Below are 22,710 nucleotides of genomic sequence, written 5' to 3' on the forward strand. Positions count from 1 at the left end.
CCCAGGGAAGTGGTTGAGTCACCATCCCTGGAGGTATTTAAAAGACGTGTAGACATGGTGCTTAGGGGCATGGTTTAGTGGTGGACTTGGCAGTGTCAGGTTAACGGCTGGACTTGATGATCTTAGAGGTCTTTTCCAACCTAAATCATTCTATGATTCTGTGATTCCTGGCTTACACTGGGCACAAAGTGGCAAACCAGCTTTTCTCACTCACTACTGTAAGCGTAAGCAAACAAAACTGTGGGAAACAGTGCAGTCTATGGGGAGGAGGATGTGACTGTAAGGTGAGACAAGCAAGAAAATGAGGAGAATAATTAGATTTAGTTATGCACAGAAATACCTACAAGTGGGGAGAGGTGTTAAGAAAATTTCAAGAAATGAAACTTAAGGGCTTTCTTGGCAACTGTCTGCTTTAGTGGAGTAGACTGGGAGCATAGCTGGGACACAGACTTTCAACCCTGGAAAACTGAATTCCTAAGAAACAGGACTCTTAAACAGAGGGGATGAGTCTTCATAGCGCTCCTCATTTTCTCGCAAGCCTGCAGCACCTGGCTAAACTACTGGTCTCCCACCAATTTAAACTCTCTCCAGTCTGTGAAGAGGGCATGTTGAGAAATCGGTGTTAGGATGAGTACAAGTATCTGAGGTGCAAACTGAGGAGGACGCTTGCAAAGGAATAGCCCTACTATCCCAGCAGGCACGTCACAGCCCTACTCTCAAACCTTTATAAACACACAAGCAGGGGGTCACAGAAATGTGAGCAAAGAAATGTGAAGACAGAAAGTCATGGGTGACAAAAAATGGAAAAAAATACCATCTGCTCTATGTAACACTGCCCACTTTTCACATGCTACATTTTAACCCCTATTTTTCCAGGAATCTAGTCTCCAGCATCTCTACCTACTTCCAAGATCACTTGAAACTATCCCATTTGTGATGCGAAAGGGAAGTTCTGGGGCCACAGACCAGTTACAGCTGCCTTCCTGCTTCTCCCATCATTATCCAAACAGCCAAATCCACACTGAACCCATTAGTACTAACGAATTGCTTCCACATTTGCCTTTCAGACATTAGATGTCTCCTTTTTGGCTCCTGATATTCCAGACATGGAATACACTGTTAAAAAAGACAACATGCCAAATAGTCATTGGGTGGTCAGGGTTTCTACTACAGCTACGAGCTGTACAAGCTGCAGGCTTGGGCTGGATTCCTATCAGTGACCAGGAGTGAAAGAAAATCCTCCACCTCTGATCACTGCGGATACATGTTCTCTGCATTTGCAGAGGATAAAGAAAGCAGAATGAACCAGATGCCCACCTCAGTGAGCAAAGACTCAGTATATATAATCTATCAAGACACATAATTTTCAATTTCAGAACACTACCTATAATAAATACTGATCATACTTTGTCAAAACTCTAAAGAAACAATGAATTTACACTCACAGAAAGAGCACAGCACTGGAAGAGAAAAAAAAACAAAGCTAAATTCAAGCCAGCTGGCAATATAATTTAGACCAGCTAGACAAATTTAATTTACTTTGTCCAGGATCTCTCTATTCTTTCTCTGGTCTTGCTTCACTTAGATGCAATGAATCTTAATTTCTGTTCTACCTAAAATGCTTCTCATTAAGTTCATCAGGAGGCAAATTTAGCTATTATTTCCTTGTTATGTCCTTCACAGTGAATGCTTAATTTTCAATCTCTCCTTCATAAAGACTTTGCATTTAGAGAGAGAGTTCAGCCACAAGTATCTAGTTCATTTGGAACCACATCTTAAAAATTTAAGAGGCATTAGACTTCCAATTTTTATAGTCATATAAACTACATGATATATTTGTGTATGTAGCATTGCAGTCCAGTTTTACTGTTGCTTTTTTAAACACAAAGCAATGTATCAAATACCTAGCACTGAAAATAGGAAAACAGTTTTTCACCTGCTTTATAAATATCCCACTGCACCAAAAAGAAAATATTTTCACAGAATCACTCTCTGAAACCTGTAACTCTCCTCAGGTTACTCTTTTCTGAAACTGATGGCAATGACAAAAACTATTAATGTTGCTCATTAACATGTCACTCACTGAAGTGGACAGACATGAGGGAAAGGAGAGGAAGACTAAAGCCACAGGACAACAGCGGCACAAGAACAAACAGCATAAGCTTCTTAACCACGTGAGCAATTTGGTTTGGAAAAGCTTTCCACTGGAAACAGTGGGGGAAGGAATCTGCCAGTTTTAAGGTGGAATTTAATGCATTTATTACAGGAATTGCTATATGATCTGATAACACAGGTATTGTCTTGAGGACCCATCAGTTTGTTCTAGAGACAGACAAGCTCTTTCTTTCATAGTAATTAACTATCTCTAAGTGGATATGTCTTTTATATCATCGTATCTCATTTATACCAAAGCAACTATTAGAGAATTGTAGTTCAGCCTGAAGCCATGAGTGCCATCACATCTATTTTCTGCCTTGACTAAATTATACAGGATACAGAAAACATCAGCCTGCCAAGAAGCCTGCAGCTTGAGAGGCTGCTGTGCGCGTATACGTGCGTGTATAAATAAAAAAAGATGTTATATTCCTCAGACAGATTTTGTTCCATGCTTGCATAAATTCTAGGGGCAGAAATAGTTTCCTTTTCTTGTCTTTTTAAAAATTAAAAGAAACAAGAAAACCCAACAACATGAAAACCTCATGGATTATAACATCCCTGAATAAAGAATTAAATTAAATTTGCCATCATTCTGTGGAGGGCTACTTATGCCATAAAATGAATACAGGAGGCTTCAGACAGAGAAACTGTTTGAAGTTACATTGTAAATGAAACACTTTAAAATGACAAATATTACATTCAGCGTAATCAGATGTTCAATGTAATGAGGGTAGTTAGCTAAATCATTTGTCATTAGATTCACTGATTATAATTGCTTCCTTAGCATAACAGACTTGCATTTACCTCCTAAAACGATATCCAAGAAAGCAGCAACACGGGAAAAAACCACAAAAAATGGCCTTTTCCCTTTAATTTTTCTTCTATTACAGCTGTACAACAGGCTACAAAAGTAGCTGCCAATAACCCTGGACACAGCTGACTTCAAAGAATAGTTCCAAATCACACAGAATGGTAGGCAGGCAGGAAGGAACATTTTTTCCAGACCTTCTTTGTCTATTGATGCACAGGCAAGTTAATCACTACACAGTGGTAATTAGCACCCACACCAGTGGCGGGGATGGATAGCAATCCTCAGCTGTCTTTCCCACAGCGTGATCCTATCTTTGGAGTGAAAAACTGGGTCATCATATAGTCAGGGGTGTCACAAGAAAGTGCCATGCTGGGGATAAAAGAAAAGTTATGGGAAAGTAGAGCTCTCCTAACCTCACCTTCATCTATTATTTTACTTATTTCCCTCTGAATATTCCAATCCAAGCCACCATAACATCGGGAACCAAATTTTAAAGGTGTTTAGATATCTAAATGCAAGCATTGGTGCTGAAGAGGCATTAAAAATGCTTATGAATCTAAAAGCCAGTGATTTCACTAATTTCTCATCAGCTAAAAATTATCTGCACAGACAGTTCTGGAATCCAAACAGGTATACTGATGTGCAGTTTTAGGCACCTATATTCCACCATAGTTTGCTCTTGCAGTCAACAATGTGCAGCGAAGCATACTGCAGAGACCTAGAAGCTGGAAGCATACTTGGTACAGCCACAGCCCTGCACCCCACTGAATGGCCTGTGCCCTGAACATCCTCTCTGCCTTTGAGACGCATCCCTTGTGCGCACAGACACGTCCAGGAAAAAACTCTTAAAGAGCAGATGCGCCTGGATTTCTCGATTAAGACGCTAACCAGGAGCACCTGTAGAAAACTGCATTTTAATAGAAGGTCATAGGAGGGACTCAATTTTTTCCCAGAAAGAGAATTCACAGACAAAAAAAAAAAAGACTAATTGGATAAAATTTCAAATACAGAGAAAGGAAGACTGGAAGAGCAAGCTTCCTTACTACTATAGACTGAAAGTCCCATCCTGGGACATCAAGTCCAAACCTCTGACAACTTGGACAAACATTACAGAAGTTGTCATTCCTACACTCATCAAGGTCCATTTTAAAAAATGGCTTCCTTCTTGCAGGAAGCTAATCCAAAATCTGATTTCTCTGAGGATAAAAAACTGTTCTCATATCCAGCTAAATGTTTTATCTTAAAGTCACTATTCAGTCCAAGGATTGGCTGAGTTACGGCCATTCAGCTAACCTGTCTGCCAGGGTCTGTCCTAGCTTCTATCAGGTCTGCATTGCAACCAATCTTTTGGTCGCAGTAATGACTGTAAGATTTATTTCTATGCAACGTAAGTAATAATAACTACCATGCTGAATCTCACTCTGCAGGAAAGAGACCCTTACCAAATAGGAAAATCATATTCAAAGGACAGAATGTATTTTAACCAAATAATTCTTAAAGCAGTAATGCTTCAAAAATTACAATTAAAGTTTACCCTCATGCTTTTACAATTACATGACTCAAGATTTGCAAGAGAATACTTAAACCAACCAGCCCAAGTAAATATAGTGCATTTGTGAGTTTTCATTATTCCTATCAGCATTTGTAGTAGTTATGGATACAAACACCATTGTGCCCTGCACTGTTGAAGCAAAACGGTCCCTGGTATCTGTAAAAGCAAAAGGACTGGTTCGGGATGGAAAAAGCCTATTCGAATGGCAAGAAGTACCAAAGGAGGAAGATGGGGAAAAGTGGGAGGAGGCAGAAGAATACAGAATGGGTTCACTTAACATCAGCTTCTGTACAGGTCAGATACACAGGTTCTTTCTGGTCTTCTTCTAAATTAGAAGACAACTGCTGAGCTATCAAACACATAGTAACAAAGATCTTTAAAATCTCTGCTGACCTAATTACTTTCACTTGGTTGTACTGCATGTTTCTCATTAGCAAACAATTTGATGAGGTTAAATTTACATTGCTGGCAACTACTAGCACCAGCTCAACTTGCAAACAGAATTTGAGCATAACTTTCTTTTCTTTATCAGTGTCAGAGAAACAGAATTGGTGAACTATAAAAATAAGTGCAAACTGGCTGACTGTGAAAAAGAAATCCAGCACAATTAAGAATAATTGTGGGCCAGATGCTGAAGATTTCCCAGCAGTTTCAGAAATTTCCTAAATGAGGTATTGGTTGTTTTTAAAAAAAAAAAAAAATCTTTATTCCGATAAAGGACTTCCTACGTATTGCTGGGGTAAGGGATGTTGCCTCAGGAATTGTAGAAAAACTCAACTTTAGCTGGCCTTAGAATAAAAGTTCCCTTATATTATTAATTAGATTCAAATAGCTAGGGTTAAGTCTATTACAGAAGATAGAGGGACATTCCCTCCATTCCACATAAGCATGAAATTCTAAAACTGATTTTCAACCGTCTTTCATGCATTCTCATAAAAATGATAATCTTATCATTACTATTTCATAGTTGAGGTAATATTTGCAAAAGCCCCAAAGCAAGAACCATGGAAGACAGAAGCTCTTATGATGCTCAAATCAGTGTCAAGAAGGACAATTTTGCACCTGGATTTATTGTATCACTCCTGATACTGTGGAAAAGCTGGTCACAGTTCCATAGTTATGAATGAATTTTGCAATAAAAGCAAGGGTTCAGCTTCTTGACTTTATATGATGGATAAAGGTTATCCTTCCTGAAATCCACTAAAAATTTACTAATATATCTTTTGATTCATTCAAATAATTTGTAAATGAATTCTTTTAAGGCACACATCGTATCAGATTTGTCACCCAAAAGACACCACATTCCTCAAAAGTGTTCTACGTACTCAAACTTTAACAAGACTTCACCACAAGAACTTAAGAGGTAGCTGAGCAAAGTTACTACTCATTTTTAATTTTACTGTCCGGCTTAGGTACATCCTAAGTTAGGCCAACATCTCTGTTTGTAAGTGGGACCATACACAACAAAGTGGTCTCATCTGTTTCACATTATTAGAGCATTATTATCTAAACACGTCAGGAATAAGAGAAGCTGCACTTGTATCAAGAGTTCTCATCAACGGACAGCTCGGCTGCAGTGTCACTGCCAACCAGTGGTTTCATTCTGACTAGTCCCCATCCTCTTCTCCCACTAGTTTTTCCTTTGCTGTTGCTCCCATTTGCTTTCTGCTGCTGTAGCGATGAAGAGATTATGATAGTCATTTCACAAGCAAGCAATGCATTCCTTTTCTATGGAGAAAGAATGGTTTATGGATTGTGTCTTGAATGACTTATTTTATTACTGATTAGGTGGTTCTGCACAGAGGATTTCTTCCACGTGAAAAGTTTAAGATAGTATTATTGCACTTGAGTATGTTTCCAGGGAATATTCAATTTCACTTTTCTGTTCTTCTTTAGAGCAATTATCCAAATGTTAATATCTTTTGCTGCTGTAGTTACTTTATTAGATTCTCCTGGCCAAACACCTACACAGGCTAGCAAATGGCAGAACAAGAATGAAGCATCTGCTTTTCTGGTTTTCCTCTTCACGTTAGGTCAGTGAATTCCTAAAGCTGTTAGTGCCTCATTTAAGAAATGGGTTGAGTCCAGCAGAAAGCAAAAAAAAAAAACCCCAATTACTGAATGTTTTCATCAGACATTAGATGGCTGGAAAAAAATCCAAAATTTTCCAATTCGTGTGACTGGACAGAGCTACCCATAGTAATTTTTGTTGAATCCTAACTTTTTCATAGTAACTTCTTGCAAAACTAGGCCTTGGAGGTTAGCAACTGATCAGAGCTGTGAGTCACAACACCAGAAGAGGAATGTACCTCATTAGAGCCACAGCATGAATGGAAGCCCTAACACACGAGGTAAGCAAGGTCAGGGAACACTAGAGCATAAAGTCAGGAAGAATTTCTTTTAAGGATTTTCATGGGGGCTAAATTGGGCCTATTCATAGAAAAAACAGCTCAAAAAGTCTTGCCTTGTCCAACTGATAGAAATCTCCTTCCAACACTAGCTGACTTCATCTAGGCCAAGTACTGGCATGATGAAAGCTTTCTGTAAAACTGATTTATAACATAAGCCTTGTCAAATAAATACTCAGGAGGAACTTTTTTCCCAAATAGGAAGCACTCATACAAGACAGTGGAAAACAGACTAAATAAATACTATGTTTGTTATTAACACAGAAGTGCACTGACACAGATGTCACAAAAAATTGAAATATACAGTACTCACTGAATACAACTGGCTTTAAAATCACTTTTGCTATAGTACTGCTTAGATTGAAACAGAATCTAGGAAGTCCACTGCTTTGATAACACATTAGAGAAATACTTTTGCAAGATCCATGAAGAAAACCCTCCAAAGACAGGAGTGGGCCAACAGGTGAAGGAATTGGAAAAAGAGACCCTCATTTATCCTTTTGCCCCTTCTCCACTGTCCTTAACCTCTTTTTTTAACTCCTGTTCTCTGCTGCTTTTAAAAGCTGCCTAACAGTTCTAGTGATATGACAGTGTTTCCATCTGATTCAAGAATTTTAAAAGTGAATAGATGTGATTTTACTGCAGTTCTTTGCACTCTTTTTCTTCAACTCATGCAAATAAGTGTACTCAAACAGGCTTTTTTCACAGATACAGTGAGATGCAAGAGTGGCCTACGTACACATCTTCATTATTTTACTTCATAACTAATAGATTATTTTGTATACCAGAAATTCTGTCTTTATGTGCAACTTCTTAATGAAATACCTACTGAAATACATAGCTGCATAATCTTTACACGTACTGGCAAGTATGCACTCCGTAACCCATACCCGAAGCTGATGCAAGTATCCAAATATCTTTATATTCCCATTGGTGTGGTGGGGGGTGGGGAGGAAGATGCTCAGCTTTGAGGAAAACAACACTATTTTTTAAGTCCTGTTCTGTAGAAATTTGGTAAATATTGTCTACAAAATCAGATCATAACGTTTAGCAATTCCGATACTCCATTTGTGATCAAGTAGACATTTCCTTTTCTATACACATTAGTACAACAACCTGGAGGCAATTACAGCTATTGCTTTCATGGGAAAACAATTTTTTTTAAAAGTAACTTAACAGTGCAGAAGTCAAAAAAGTCAGAACCATGAATCTTGGATCTTATTCAATCATGCACCAAAAAACAACGACCATACAAAGCACTTCAGTTTAAAGATGTGACATAGAAACTGAGTTGAAAAGCAGAACTTGGTAAACTAATCTCAGGAATGTTGGTTTATTACCCACCGTAGTTTCTGGTTATACTGCTTGACTTTTTCTAGTGAGGCTGCATTAATCTGAGCTTGAAATTCTTCTACTGAGACACTGTCTCTGTAATAATATCCTTCCATGCTCTCCAATGCTGTGAAAAGAGAAAGGAGAATGGAGAAGAGAAAAATCAGTATTAAATATTTAGTATTCGCCTTCTTTGTAGCTTTGTTCACACTCTAGTGAATCACTTTTTAACCTTGAGGCTGTGACCCCACTGTGGATTGCTGAGCTGTTTCCGTATGTCATAAAAATTCATACAGATCTCTCTTTAAGATTTCATTTACAAGAAAAATTATATTTCTTGTCCTGTGGAAAATATAAAGGAGAGCACTAGTTTGAGTCCCGTTGCTCTAATTATAGTACTCCTGCCCTGTGAATGTAAATGTGGTTTTTAGTTCTGATATATCCTGGAAGAAAACAGTAGAATGAGCTGGGGTAGAGGAAAGAAAGGATTAATGTACCAGCTACGTTCACAGAGGGGGACCTAACAACTTCTTACGAAGCCCGATTTTGGGAGATGTGGAGCACTTGAACCTCTAGTTATTCCCACTGATAATGTGAATGCCTTCTTCTGGATCAAATAAAGCAAACTTCTCTGGATCTCTGAAAATGCCCTATAAGCTCCTTATCAGGGATCAGGTGAGTTTCTAAAGTGAAATACTTGACTATGACCACCTTTGTTGTATTCACTTCACCAAAGCGAGGATGAACATTGCTACAAGAACTCAGGAACTAAACAAAGACTTCCATTAAAGGAAGAATCGTATGTCCTTCTCATACGATCACCACACAGAAATTAAAAGGTGAAAAAAATGAACACACTACCATTCCATTTTGGGATGCTCTTCCTAGCAATAGTTTTCAAAAGAAGAAAGAAAAAAAAGAACATTCCCCCAGCCCCTTTAATTTAGATACTCAGGGAAGTTTAACCTTTTCTTTAGCCAAGTCAAATCAAGTGTTTGAAAGGTTCTCAGGAAAATTTGGACTGGAAAAATCAAGATCTTCACATTAAGAGGTTAAATTTATTATAACATAAAACACAGGCTCTTGGTGAAACAGTTTTTTGGGGGGAGAAGCATTAAAGATTTTACAATTAGAAATATTGCCACTTTAATAATCCATACACATTCTAAGAATTCATCACCCTATCAGAAAATGCAAGCACTAAGCAGAGTTCTGCATGATGGAAACATGCTGCCATCTTACAGCTTCAGCTGCACACAGAATATTAATTCTGCTTGTACTGCTTAATATGACCAGTTAATAAATAATTCATTCATTGTGAAAGAACATGCAAATTACATTCCCCTTCTGTGCTTTCAGAGTTTGTAATTCTACTTCTGTGAGAAAAATATTAAATTTCAACAGTCAGACTTGCTCTTAACTTCCTTGGTGCTAAGTCACACCAGAAAGCCCACACAAAAATATCCGCTGAACTCCATTTATAATAGCATGTTAGTGCAAACAGAGTTGGTTTTATCCAACTAGATTACCCAACCTGGAAACTCAGTCATCTGTCGAGAGTGGCTGAGCACACAGTTCTACCTCTACAGGCACTGCGGGGGCCATGCTCATGGGTGCTGGCAGGGAATCCCACAGTGCGTGCTTTGGCTCTCACCTTTTTGAAGAGTTTAACGTTTTTCTACCTAATATATTAGGAAGCTCTTTTGTAAGGAAGCTTTCCTTACAAACATGTCTTCTATGGTATTCTTGAATCCAAGTTAGGATATTATGGTCTGAATGCATAGACAACTGAATGGGAAAAGAACCTGGAAGGATGGGTAGGCTCAAAGGGTAGTAGCTAATGGGACATGGTCTACCTAGGAGCCCATTACAAGCAGAATACCACAGGGATCTATGTTGTTCAACGTCTTTATCACTGACCTGGAGGAGGTAAGTCAAGTTTGCAGCTAACACCAAATTGGGAGAAGCAGTGGATATACTGAAGTGCAGGGCCACCTGGACAGGGACCTAGTCAGGCTGGAGGAATGGGCCAGCAGGAACCTTGTGAAACTGAACAACGACAAATGTCAAGTCCTGCACCTGCAAAGGTAGAGCCTGCTGAGAAGGACCTCGGGGTCATGTTAGACAGCAAGCTGAACATGAGCCTCCAGTGTTCTCTGGCAACCAAGAAGGCCAAGAGCATCCAAAACTATTAAGATAAGCATGGCAAGTAGACTGAAAGAAGTGCTTGTCCTCACTTTACTCAACAGTCATTAGATAGCATCTTGAATACTGTGTCTAGTTTTGGGCCCCACAGTACAGGAAAGTTGTTGATCAACTGGAAAATGTTGAGTAGAGGGCCACCAAGATGGTCATGGGGTGGAGCACACACTCTGTGAGGAGAGCCTGTACAAGTGGTGGCTTTGGGGGGGACCTACTAGCCAGGTGCCATTAGCTACCAGGAGGTCAACGAGAAGACAGAACCAGGCTCTTCACAATGGTGCATGCTGGCAGAACAAGATGCAATGGACATAAATTGAAACAAGAGATGCTTCAACTCAATAGAAAGAAAACACTTTTTCACCATTAGGGCAGTCAAGTAGAGGAATAGGTTACCCAAGAGGTTGTGCAGTTTCTGTCCTTGGGTGTTTTCAAGATCCTACTTGATAAAAAACCCTACATAATTAAGACACTAAGTAGCAATTTTAAATAAATTGAATTTTAATTTTAAATAAAGTGCATTTTAATTAAGCTTAGTTATTGCTGAGATCTCAATTCTAACATAGGAAATAGAGAAATCTGAATGCCGAGAGCAATATCTCAACATTCTCAGACACCAATCCTGAAAATCAGGATCCTTTTGAATGTATACAACAAGTACATGGTTGCACAAAACTGTTTTTACAAGTGGAGGGATACATAATATAGCCTGGGTAAACATGTAAAAACTTTTAAAAATGTCTACGGTCCTGCAATCCTGCAAATATATAGACTTGTAATTTTAGGCACGGAGCTATGCAACACAGAATAGAGCAACACAGAGATAAATAAACTCATGTGCACTGACTTGTGCCTTTGATAAAGTATTCCAAAATCATGATTTTCTAAATGTTGCATTTGAAAACATCATAAACTATTGTATTTTAGGCAAGAAATGGCTTAGCTCTGTTAAGCTTGGGAAGCAAGAATTCACTTCACAGAGGAACTTACAGAAGATTTCTACATTTGTCGCTAATAAATTTCAGGTAAAGATGGGGATCTACTGAGTTAGTTTGATGGCAGCTCAGCCAAACCTCATAGGAAAGAAGTAAAAAATAGAATCCTAATTCACTCATTAATGAGGGAAAAAAAAACAAAATAATGATTTAAACACTAGGATTTAACTTCTTATCCAGGACTTCTTATTCTTGGAGTCTAACAGACTATTTTGGAGGGGGATCCTTGAAAATTAAAGAAATTTGGTATGATAAAGAAAGAAGAAATCTTCTAGATTACTGAAAATTATTAAGCAGGTGTAACACTTGAATGAATCTTTGCCCTTTTCCTTTAGCTGACTGTGAAGATGCTTATCCTGAGACTCAAATATTTTTGGCTTCTAGAAACAGAAAGGGAAAAAATCCTGCAAAATAAAGTCTGTAGCACACTGAATCCCCTCCTGAATCTAAAAAAAAAAAAATAGTATTTCCAGGATTTCATCTGAACGAAGGTATTTTCTGTTCTCTTTCATGTACCTTTTTGCCTGCTCCACTGAAATGTGTCTCCTGCTCAGTGTTCTCATTTTCCCCTATGACTGAAATCAATCTGTTCAAAAGAAATCCACTGAAGTCTGTCTTTATTAGTTTGTTTAAAAATCAGGCTTCAGGGATCTTATTTTTAAAAAATTGTGTGTTTTAAGTTTACAGTAAGCTTGACTATTTCTTCATGTATCTTTACTGTTTGCTATTTCCTTTTACATCCTCCTTATCTATCAGAGACCAAACCCTCCTCGAAACCTTCATTTGTATGCCTGACTTCTGCCTATTCCACATAGACCCTGGAAGCCTTTCACAAGGTATGGAGTACTTTCAGCTCCCTCTGAAATCAAAGGCGGCTCAAGGCAATCGGCACCTCGCATTCACCATTTCAGTGAGTCAAACTCCATGCTCCTGATGACTGTAATGACACTGCAGCTAATGCAGGCTGCCTGCAATTTATGAACAGTCTGAGCATCAGCGCCACCATTCATCACTTCGGTAACATTTGCAGTGTCATAACTACAAAAGCCTGGAAACGTTATTTAAGTCTTCGTAACATTTTAAAGAGACAGAATTCTCAGGGGATAACAATTTAGGCCTTAAATTTGAAGTAACGGGAAAAGATTACGATAGCATTTGGAATGCAAAACACTTTTAAAAGCAAGTTTCATGGTCTGACTATTGTCCACTGATGTCTACAAAGAACAAAACAATATTGATAAAAGAGGATTCATTCTTCGGTGTTGGAATTATATAACAGGTATAAACTTAGAAATGTATACCCGTGCCTCTATTTTTTTTATCACAAATCTCAGCATTTCTTAAATTCACATTTTAATTCAAAGTTCTCATTAAATGCCCACATTAAACAACATTTAAATATAAGCATTGTGCCCTTATAGTTACAAAGCATTTAAATCAGAGTGAGTAAGTAGGGTTTTAAAGAGAGTTAAATATTATGTGAAAGAATTGGGGGGTGGGGGTGGTGGAATTAAAACTCCAGTTACCTTGTGAAAAAAGTACTGGGTGGATTTTAAATCCCCCTCCATTCTTCAGCCTTTGAGGAAGCTGTTCAAAATGGTAACTATCAAGGTAGAAGTAAACCTTCAGGGTTTGCCGGCTTCCTTCTGCTTGGTATGTGATTGGTACATCTAAGAATACAGTCAGTGTTACTATTTCATTAAAAGCAATGACACATCCTTTTCCAGAAACCATTACACCCAAAATTCACACCATTAGATAAAAATCACTGCAGACACAAAACTAATACATGCAGTATTTTACATTATACTCGGTATTGCTGTAGTCACTTTTGGCCTATCCATTATCAGGAAGTAGATGAACAGAAAAGCAGCGACTGTCATCTTTGCCAGCCTGTCAATGACAGCAAAAATAATGTAGCTGGAGACATCCTACTCGTATTCCCTGTAAATTTGAAGAAACATCTATGTACAGCATATAGTTTGAAATCATTGGAAGGATACCTTTAACCGTATTTCACATGCCTTCCTCAGGTGCACGATGTATAACGTCACTGTGATATATAAAGTCTCCTCAGATTTGTGTGGGACAGAACACAAGTATATGTACAGTAGCTACCAGCATATTCATTAAATTATTATTAAAAATCAGGACTCAACTGAGAAAACAAATGTATTACGGTAGAATATATAAAACTGTAAGAGCACATTTCATTACACTTTGACGAGCTAAATGTCATAATACATCAATTGGTGTAGAGTTCAGGGCAACTAGCAGTATCATTTTGCAGTTACAGTGATTCCCCAACATACGTTGTGTGTATTATGCCAGATGATTAACATGTAATGACCATTAGGAAAAGCTGACGAAAATTTTCCATTTAGCCAAATCTCTCAGAGGAAGTCAGTTTAATTCAATTTCAGCTTCGTATGTATTTCCTGCTTAAGTATCGTTTCCATACATAATTCTCCAAGTTGAAAGCAATAACAATAAAATTTAGTGATTTGCATTAATAATATTATTATGTAGTTTTTACACTGTGTGCATAAATTATTTTATACCTAAATGGAAAAGATTCCAAAGGAACATTTTTCACTTTTTTTGGTAATAGGAAAAAGACTTTTTTTTCTTTTAGTGATTATGCAGAACCATAAATGGAAAAAACAAATTTGCCAGTTCCTTGTCTTCTGTAACCACAGTCAGGATGACTGTGTAAATATCTTTGTTTCTATTGGCACTTTCCCTGTTATTACCAGTCCAAGATTATTAGAATGAATGTTATCGTTTCACATAGTAAATTAATAGGTAATTTATAGCTTCTGTTACTTCTCATGGCTTTTAATCAAACAATACTGTAATTATTCTTTATGTAAGATACCAGACTTCAACAGCTTATCTTGATACCAGGTCTAGCTTGTAAATTAACAGAGGGGAAATGTGAAAAACAAGTTCTTCTTTTTAGCAATTTTCTTTAAAAAAATGCCATAACTAGGATTCCATGTATAAACAGCAGATGAGAGTTCATCGTGTCCACTCGAAGCACCAATAACTGAACCAGTAGCTCAGAACGAGTACAGCTCAGAGCTATTTGCACCTTCACCTACAAAACCCTAGATGCAAATCAAGTATGTAGATATGCCAATATTCTGATTTGCACCTATGGTTCGCTCTGTGTACTCCTGAGCTAAAGAGATAGCTAAAGAGATCCAGACTAATTTACCAAAAAAGCTTCAGGAAGTAAATTACTAACTTCTTAGGATACTTTACTGAACCTTTAAAAAGGAAAATAGTAATCTACAAGTATGGTTATCTTGAGTTAAATATGCAGAGCAATTATAGCAGAAATCAATAATCACTTAAAGTAATTCTATTCTTTATACAACCCTCCCCTAGCACCTTAAGTTAGCAAGAGCCAAATGGAAATCTGAGGCATGCATTTTTCCTCCTCTAAGAACTGAAACAGTAGGAAGGCAAAGAATAATAAAATAGCTGCCTATAAAATGAGAATAAACTATAGCTTACTGAATTATAGAAAGGAAAAAAAAAAACCACCCATGATTTTCCCTGATCTATGTAGTGAAAGAGCATTCCCCCTTGTATTTATGAAAACGCAAAGCTGCTAGAAATATTTTGTCTCCTGGTTCAATTTATGAAATCTCTACAGACAGAGCAGTTTTATCAGCAGAACAGTCTGAAAACCATTCAGTGACATGGGAAATCTTTGCACAACTGCTCATTCTTTACTGAACTCTGGCCATAATGAGTGTAATTTCCTTCAAATACCCTTGTTTAAAATAACATGGATCATTTGTAAGCAAAATAGGGCTGAGAAGGTATTGAAAAAGTTGCCTTCCAATACTTTTCCCTTGGTTAAGAACAGTTAGAAGAGACTAATTTTATTTTCGACAATGCATACTGCTGGTGTCTGATTACATGAAAATGGCTAAGTAGCATGCATTTTCACTACAAAGGAAACCTCTACAATTTTTCCAAGTCAAACAGTGCAACCAGTGTATCTTCTAGCATGGCTTGCTCGTCAGCCTAAAAAAGGCAAAAAAAAAAAAGAAATGGTCATTTCAGCCAGATGTTTCCCCTACCAAAAATAACATGAGAGCAGAACATAAAAGTAACTACAGAATGTTGCACAACTTTTCACTGATGCAGTGTATAACCTAATTAACTCCTAGATAATGTAAATATCTTTGTTTCTATTGGCACTTTCCCTGTTATTACCAGTCCAAGATTATTAGAATGAATGTTATCGTTTCACATAGTAAATTAATAGGTAATTTATAGCTACTGTTACTTCTCATGGCTTTTAATCAAACAATACTGTAATTATTCTTTATGTAAGATACCAGACTTCAACAGCTTATCTTGATACCAGGTCTAGCTTGTAAATTAACAGAGGGGAAATGTGAAAAACAAGTTCTTCTTTTTAGCAATTTTCTTTAAAAAAATGCCATAACTAGGATTCCATGTATAAACAGCAGATGAGAGTTCATCGTGTCCACTCGAAGCACCAATAACTGAACCAGTAGCTCAGAACGAGTACAGCTCAGAGCTATTTGCACCTTCACCTACAAAACCCTAGATGCAAATCAAGTATGTAGATATGCCAATATTCTGATTTGCACCTATGGTTCGCTCTGTGTACTCCTGAGCTAAAGAGATAGCTAAAGAGATCCAGACTAATTTACCAAAAAAGCTTCAGGAAGTAAATTACTAACTTCTTAGGATACTTTACTGAACCTTTAAAAAGGAAAATAGTAATCTACAAGTATGGTTATCTTGAGTTAAATATGCAGAGCAATTATAGCAGAAATCAATAATCACTTAAAGTAATTCTATTCTTTATACAACCCTCCCCTAGCACCTTAAGTTAGCAAGAGCCAAATGGAAATCTGAGGCATGCATTTTTCCTCCTCTAAGAACTGAAACAGTAGGAAGGCAAAGAATAATAAAATAGCTGCCTATAAAATGAGAATAAACTATAGCTTACTGAATTATAGAAAGGAAAAAAAAAAACCACCCATGATTTTCCCTGATCTATATAGTGAAAGAGCATTCCCCCTTGTATTTATGAAAACGCAAAGCTGCTAGAAATATTTTGTCTCCTGGTTCAATTTATGAAATCTCTACGGACAGAGCAGTTTTATCAGCAGAATAGTCTGAAAACCATTCAGTGACATGGGAAATCTTTGCACAACTGCTCATTCTTTACTGAACTCTGGCCATAATGAGTGTAATTTCCTTCAAATACCCTTGTTTAAAATAACATGGATCATTTGTAAGCAAAATAGGGCTGAGAAGGTATTGAAAAAGTTGCCTTCCAATACTTTTCCCTTGGTTAAGAACAGTTAGAAGAGACTAATTTTATTTTCGACAATGCATACTGCTGGTGTCTGATTACATGAAAATGGCTAAGTAGCATGCATTTTCACTACAAAGGAAACCTCTACAATCTTGAAAGAAAAAACAGAAGTATTCAGTGCTGTAAAGACAACAGTTGTTTTGTGATAACATGACAACTAACCACATAGAAAAACATAGGACAGGCACCAACTGAATTTGCTCTTGAACTCTGAGGACTCCAGCACCAGGACATGTTGGTGCTGCGTGGTGCTAAAAAGCATCCAAGACTCAAGACATGAGCCCAAACTCCCCCGACCAGTGCTTTCTTCACATACTCCTCATGTGGACAAAAAGCCTTCCTGCTTCTCTCAGGCACTGACTTTATCTGTTTTTAAGCTGCACACGTTGTCCTGACATACCGTCCCACGCAAGCCCACACAGGTACCTCAACTACCTGTGAGGTAGTTGCTCACACCAGCTCAAGTCAATGCTCTCCGACAATATCATAGACTAATACTTTATGATTGTCATTTAGAAATACCTTTCTTTTTATTGATCTCTTCTGCTTCTAAAGTTTATCAGGTCAACTTGTCAGCAATTTGCTGCCGAGATAGACAAGGCAAGGAAAGAAGACCTTTGATACTAGGAACATCGTTTGTTATTTGCGTGGACTTCTTATACAGTAGGATGTACCAAATCAGTTATTCTCAGTGAGCAACTCCAGAGGTTGAGAAGACTGCCACGGAGCAGACCGCGCAGACTGCTTCACAGTTCTTCAGGTTAGCAGGAACCAGTCTAGTGTGAGAAGCAGGTTAAATAGCTGAAGCAGCACTTTGGATAACTGGGGATTAGAGGACTACAAAGCCATGTCCCTTTTTTTAATTGTTTCTTAAGCCATGGCTCTTTGCCAAGCCTTATGAAGAAACAGCAGATTTCCAATTACCCCGACAGGCTACGAGGATTTGCCCTACGACAGGAGCAAAACAGACTAGCATGTCTAGTCCTTCAACTACTACAGACCTATTTTTTTTGGGGGGAGGGGGTGATAAAAGTATCCAAACCAGGTATTTTATTTATCTTGCATTGCTGCTTATTGGAACCTGAAGTTCTGGTTATCACTTAATACTACATTCACTCCTAGGAAACAGCTACGATAGCAGTGGGGAGTCAAGGGTAAACTCATTATCTGCTAACTCAAAACAAACATAATACTGTCTTTGTGGAAAACATATTTCCCATATCACAAACAAACACTTCCCGTATCTGTAATTATCTAAATCGCAAATTTTCCAAATAGCAGCTAATTAAGTAACAAGCCAAGCACAAAGGACACAGAAAATCACATTTATAAGACTGTTTAACCGTGCCCCTGGTTCAGGGAACAAACACAGGCTGTGACCAAGCATGCTACGTGAGGAGTCTTACCAGGTTAGGCGAGAGCAGGGACTGGAAATGAAGGAGAAGACCTGCACTGGCTATCTGTTCCAGCCACCTTCTGCTGGCCTCCAGCGTCTCCATTTCATATTCTTTGTTGTTGTCAAACATCTGATTTAAGGCCACCATTAGTTGCTCTGAAAAAGCGCAGACTGTGGCCACTAGGCTCTGACAGAAGACCATGTCTCGCCTCAGTTGTATCTCACTATCTGTGATAGGTAAAAGCCAAAAGAGGAAAAGGAAAAATGGAGCAGCAGATTAATTAACAGCAAAGGAACTGGGCTGGAATTTTTTTCTTTGTCTAAAAAACAAGTCATTTTAATGTAAAGTAAATCACAAATTTACAGCCTAATGTTATTCCCAGTAAATAGCACTCCACGACCAAAACTGCCATCTTCCACTTTAAAAGATTATTTTATAATTCAAAAATTATATATAAATTTATTTAAAATCTGGAATTTAAGGTAGTTCTTCATAAACAATATATGTTTATCTTGTAGATTTTAATGTACATGCCATCAATTCTATGTACTTTTGATGTTACAAGGTGACAGATGTGAGCCAGATCTCTTTGCTGCAATGTGAGAACCAGCTGGGCACAAAAACATTTACTTTCCACAAGAAAGCAAGGATAGTCAGAAGCTCTTAATATGACTGCATCATCTGGTCAACTCCACAGCTACCAGCTGGGTAGGGCAGATGAAGACTGCCTGCTGTGAAGTGCAGACAGGGCATATAGGAGTGTTGCTACCAGAACACAATCTATCCAAATACAATATCTATATGAATATGAAACCTATAAAATAAGCACAGAGCAGCATCACGTATCCAGGAAGCAGCAGAGATTTATGGTGTCAGGGGAGTCCAGGACAGGTCCCTAGGTAGAAGTCTATGGAACCATTAGCAGTTGATTTAAATTTGGGACTAGCTAACCTACCAATTTATTCTGGAGGGCACAGGCATTAGATTAGCTAAAGGTCAAAAGAGTTAGAAAGGGAAACATGTTCTCAATAAAGCACGAAACTGTGGTGATAAATATTCAGTGCTTCCTTCTTCTCCTTTCTGAAGGCCTTCAAGTATTTTTATCATTATGAGCTGTTAGGCAAACATCAATCACAAACAGTACAAGTAGACTTAATCTTTCTCAGGGCAAGAGAAGAAGATTAGGTGATATCGAGGTCTTTCCAAAGCCTAAAATCTTTGTCCTCACTTTTAGATTCCTCTGCCTCTACGAGGCTTAGCTCCTTTTCCACCTTCTCTACGGAGCTGGCAAGACTTTAGATGACTGGATAAGTCAGCAGAAATAATTCTGTACTCACAAAATTAATACTGACTTTAAAAATATGCTTTTCTTGGACTCCATGTATTTCTCAAAGTAACTCCATGCTGTCTGTTTTCCTTCTGAGATCTTCTTCAATCTTTTCCTCAACTACTGATAATAGTGACCACTCTTTTACTATCATTTTGATTCCATTTGCAGCCTCTCAGGACCTCAGGAATGTTTTCCACAAATGGTCTAATCACTACTGCTTCTGCACTGGGACTCATTGCTTTTTGTTATGATTATTAAAATTAACCTCTCCTCCCCTGCCCCCCAACTCTCTCAAGTTGTGCAGAATCCAGTACAGACAGAATTTTCATCTTTAAAAACTCCACTCATCTCAAGCTTCAAAAATCCCACTGGCTTTTCCATGGTCAAAAACTTTCCAATGTCACAGCGGCGCCCAGGGATTTGAGCCCAACACACATTCTCTCTCCTTGCTTTGCTTGATTTTATCTCTGTTTGTCTTAAAAACAGCTGACTTCCAGTGCCTTCCTCTGTACTGCCTGCTTCTGAAGCAGCCCTCTTGTGTCTCCAACACCTCATTTCCAAATCTCATTTAATGCTACTTGTATCAGATACTGCATACAAGAGCACTTTGGGCTCTTTTTACAAGAAGATTTTTATACAAAATGGACTACAGAATTTACGAACTTATGAAACCATGTAAATAGGGAAAACTGCTTTAAAAAAATCAAGTCTGGGGTATTTTCTCGGGTCACTTCTTATTTTAAAATACCTGAGGAATTACTATAAACTTTTATAATATCTGGAAGAAATCTGACAACAAAGAAATGTTATATTCCCCTTTATAAAGCTGTGTTATGTGTCATAACAAAATCATGAAATAATAATGCATTCATATAGTGCTGCAAGTTGGTTAAAATAATCAGCTTTTACAGTCAAATGTGGCTGCTTACTTGAATGTTTATGCACCTACAAATTGTAGAGAATCTTCTGCCATAGCTATTATTTTCTAAATACTGACTTACTGACATTTATTTTGTAGACACACATGCCTATTTTGTGTATTTGAAGCTGTATACTGTATGGGGTGATGGTAGAATAATACACAGAATAATCAGACCCCTTCCAAAAAGAAGGGACTTAAAAAAAAGGTATTCTCTAAAGAAAGATAAAAGGAACGGTATGGGTTAGAATAGTACAGTAAGATTGGAAATAGATGAGAATGGAGAAAAAAGAAAAAAGATAGCAAGCAGAAAAAAGCCCAAAAGAAGAAAGACAGCAGAAGTACTGTGCACAAACTCAGTGATTCAGTAGTTACTTCATCTGCCAAGATCCGAAGTAAATGACCAGAGAAGGTATTTTGCATTAAAAAAAAAAAAGAGTGCAATGTTTGTTAGAAATGTCTTTGGAATTGTTGTGTTCTTCAGGAATCCTCACTGGAAACACAGGAGTAAAGTTGTTGATTATCAGGTTATCGTATCTGAGATTTTTCCCCTTTCTCTAAACACAGTATTCTGTCCAAAAGCAAAAAAAAAAAAATCTCAAACCATCCACACTCACTTCCCCTACTCCCAAAACAAGCAAAATTACCTGTATACTCAAGAAGTGCCAAGAGTATTCGTGCCTTCACCTCTTAAAGAAAAAAGAAAATATATTCAGGTCATGGTTAAAAGTGTTTTCACCAACATAATAATGCATTTACAGTTTCTCATTTTATACCAGCTTAACTCCAACTTCTTGTGTAGGCAATCCTGATTTATACCTACAAAACAGTAATGAGTCTCAACTTCACTTAATTTTACAAATGACTTGATAAAATTGATAATAAACAAAAGCACCAACACTGAGAAAGACACATGAAGAGGCAGCTGCTATCTCAGAGTACATGTGTACCAGCTGGCCAGTGCAAGTCCACATATGAAGAATTCCAGTCTTAAAACGTCAAAAAACAAGACCAGTTTTCACTGATTCCCACACTACCCCAATTCTCTCTTTTTTCTTTTCCCCTCTCTCGTTTCAAAAAATCTCAAATTATCCTCATTTCAATGCATACCAAAGCATCCAGGAAAAATACAACAGCATTTTTCACTTTATTCTCAGCCTTCAGGATTTTATTTTGCTTCAAACATTTCTTTTCACTTAACAATCTATGAAGTAAAAAAGTACAGATTAAAAAAAAGTCTTAATTTACACTGAAAAAAATTTAGTTTTATGTCTCTTTACACTGGGAGGTTTTTTTCAGGTTTTTTGGAGGCGGGGGGGGGGGGGTTTCTCAAAGTCTGCAGGCTGAATGAAGTGATTCTTCCCCTCTACCCCTCTGGTACCCTGTACCAGAGCACAAATTTAAATGTGTTAACCACCACTGCAAGGAACAGGCAGATTAAAAAGCTGCCATAACCTTAGAGAGCGTCAAACTTCCAGCACATCAGGCGTCCTACAGTAACTGCCTGTAGGAACACACCGCTACTTCACATGCTTTTGCATCTTTCCAAACTTTCTTTGACACACCCAATTTTCTATGCAGTCCTATTCCAAGCCCTGCTCAGCGGACCAGCAGAGCTGCTGTGGGGTATATGGACAATAGGACAATTTGGGAATATGTTGCCCCCTACTAAAACTAACCTAATAGGTTTGAAATTTGAATCGTTTGAAATTTGAATACAACTCCGATGACAGAACTGACACTGGAGTTGACTGTATCAACAGCACAGTCTGGATTCTGTGTGTACTTGAACATACCCATGAAAAGCCAGAATCTTCCCCAAAGGTGACTATGCTTAAAAAAGAAGAAAACCTTTCAAGCCTGATCTTCATCCGTGCTGTATACGCATTGCAAAAAGAACTGGCAGGTCTACGCTTCTGAAATGCGTGCCCATGGTATCTCAAATACAGTCATCGAACCACTCAAAATTACGGGTTATTCTCAAAAATTGCCTGGTGACAGGCCTTTGCCTTAGCCTTCTGTCTTTTGAAAAAAAAAAACTTACAGAGATTAATAACTTGGCATCTTGGAGTCTGAACGTAGCTTAGTAACTGAAAATACAATATAGGGAAATATAGCTTTTATATGAAGAATTTAGATACATTGAGGCTATTACTTGCAGCTTGTTTTATATGAGAGTTGTTGGATCTCTGAATTCAAAAGCATTTGCGGTATCTATAAATGATGATTTTCTGCT

General features: G+C 37.8%; 1 protein-coding gene across 1 annotated transcript in view; it reads right to left on the reverse strand.

Moving 5' to 3' along the window:
* PREX2 (phosphatidylinositol-3,4,5-trisphosphate dependent Rac exchange factor 2) overlaps window positions 1-22,710 on the reverse strand; it is a 187,182-nt gene that overhangs the window by 29,944 nt on the left and 134,528 nt on the right. The window contains exons 31-36 of the mRNA XM_019471843.1: window positions 21,122-21,163; window positions 18,235-18,452; window positions 15,437-15,495; window positions 13,265-13,347; window positions 12,981-13,124; window positions 8,273-8,387 (exon numbers count right to left, since the gene is read on the reverse strand). Of these exons, the coding sequence (XP_019327388.1) occupies window positions 8,273-8,387; window positions 12,981-13,124; window positions 13,265-13,347; window positions 15,437-15,495; window positions 18,235-18,452; window positions 21,122-21,163 (661 nt within the window). The remainder of the gene's footprint in view (window positions 1-8,272; window positions 8,388-12,980; window positions 13,125-13,264; window positions 13,348-15,436; window positions 15,496-18,234; window positions 18,453-21,121; window positions 21,164-22,710) is intronic.

The sequence above is a fragment of the Aptenodytes forsteri genome, unplaced genomic scaffold (genome assembly GCF_000699145.1).
Source record: "Aptenodytes forsteri isolate BGI_AS27 unplaced genomic scaffold, ASM69914v1 Scaffold18, whole genome shotgun sequence".
In the NCBI taxonomy this organism is placed as follows: Eukaryota; Metazoa; Chordata; class Aves; order Sphenisciformes; family Spheniscidae; genus Aptenodytes; species Aptenodytes forsteri.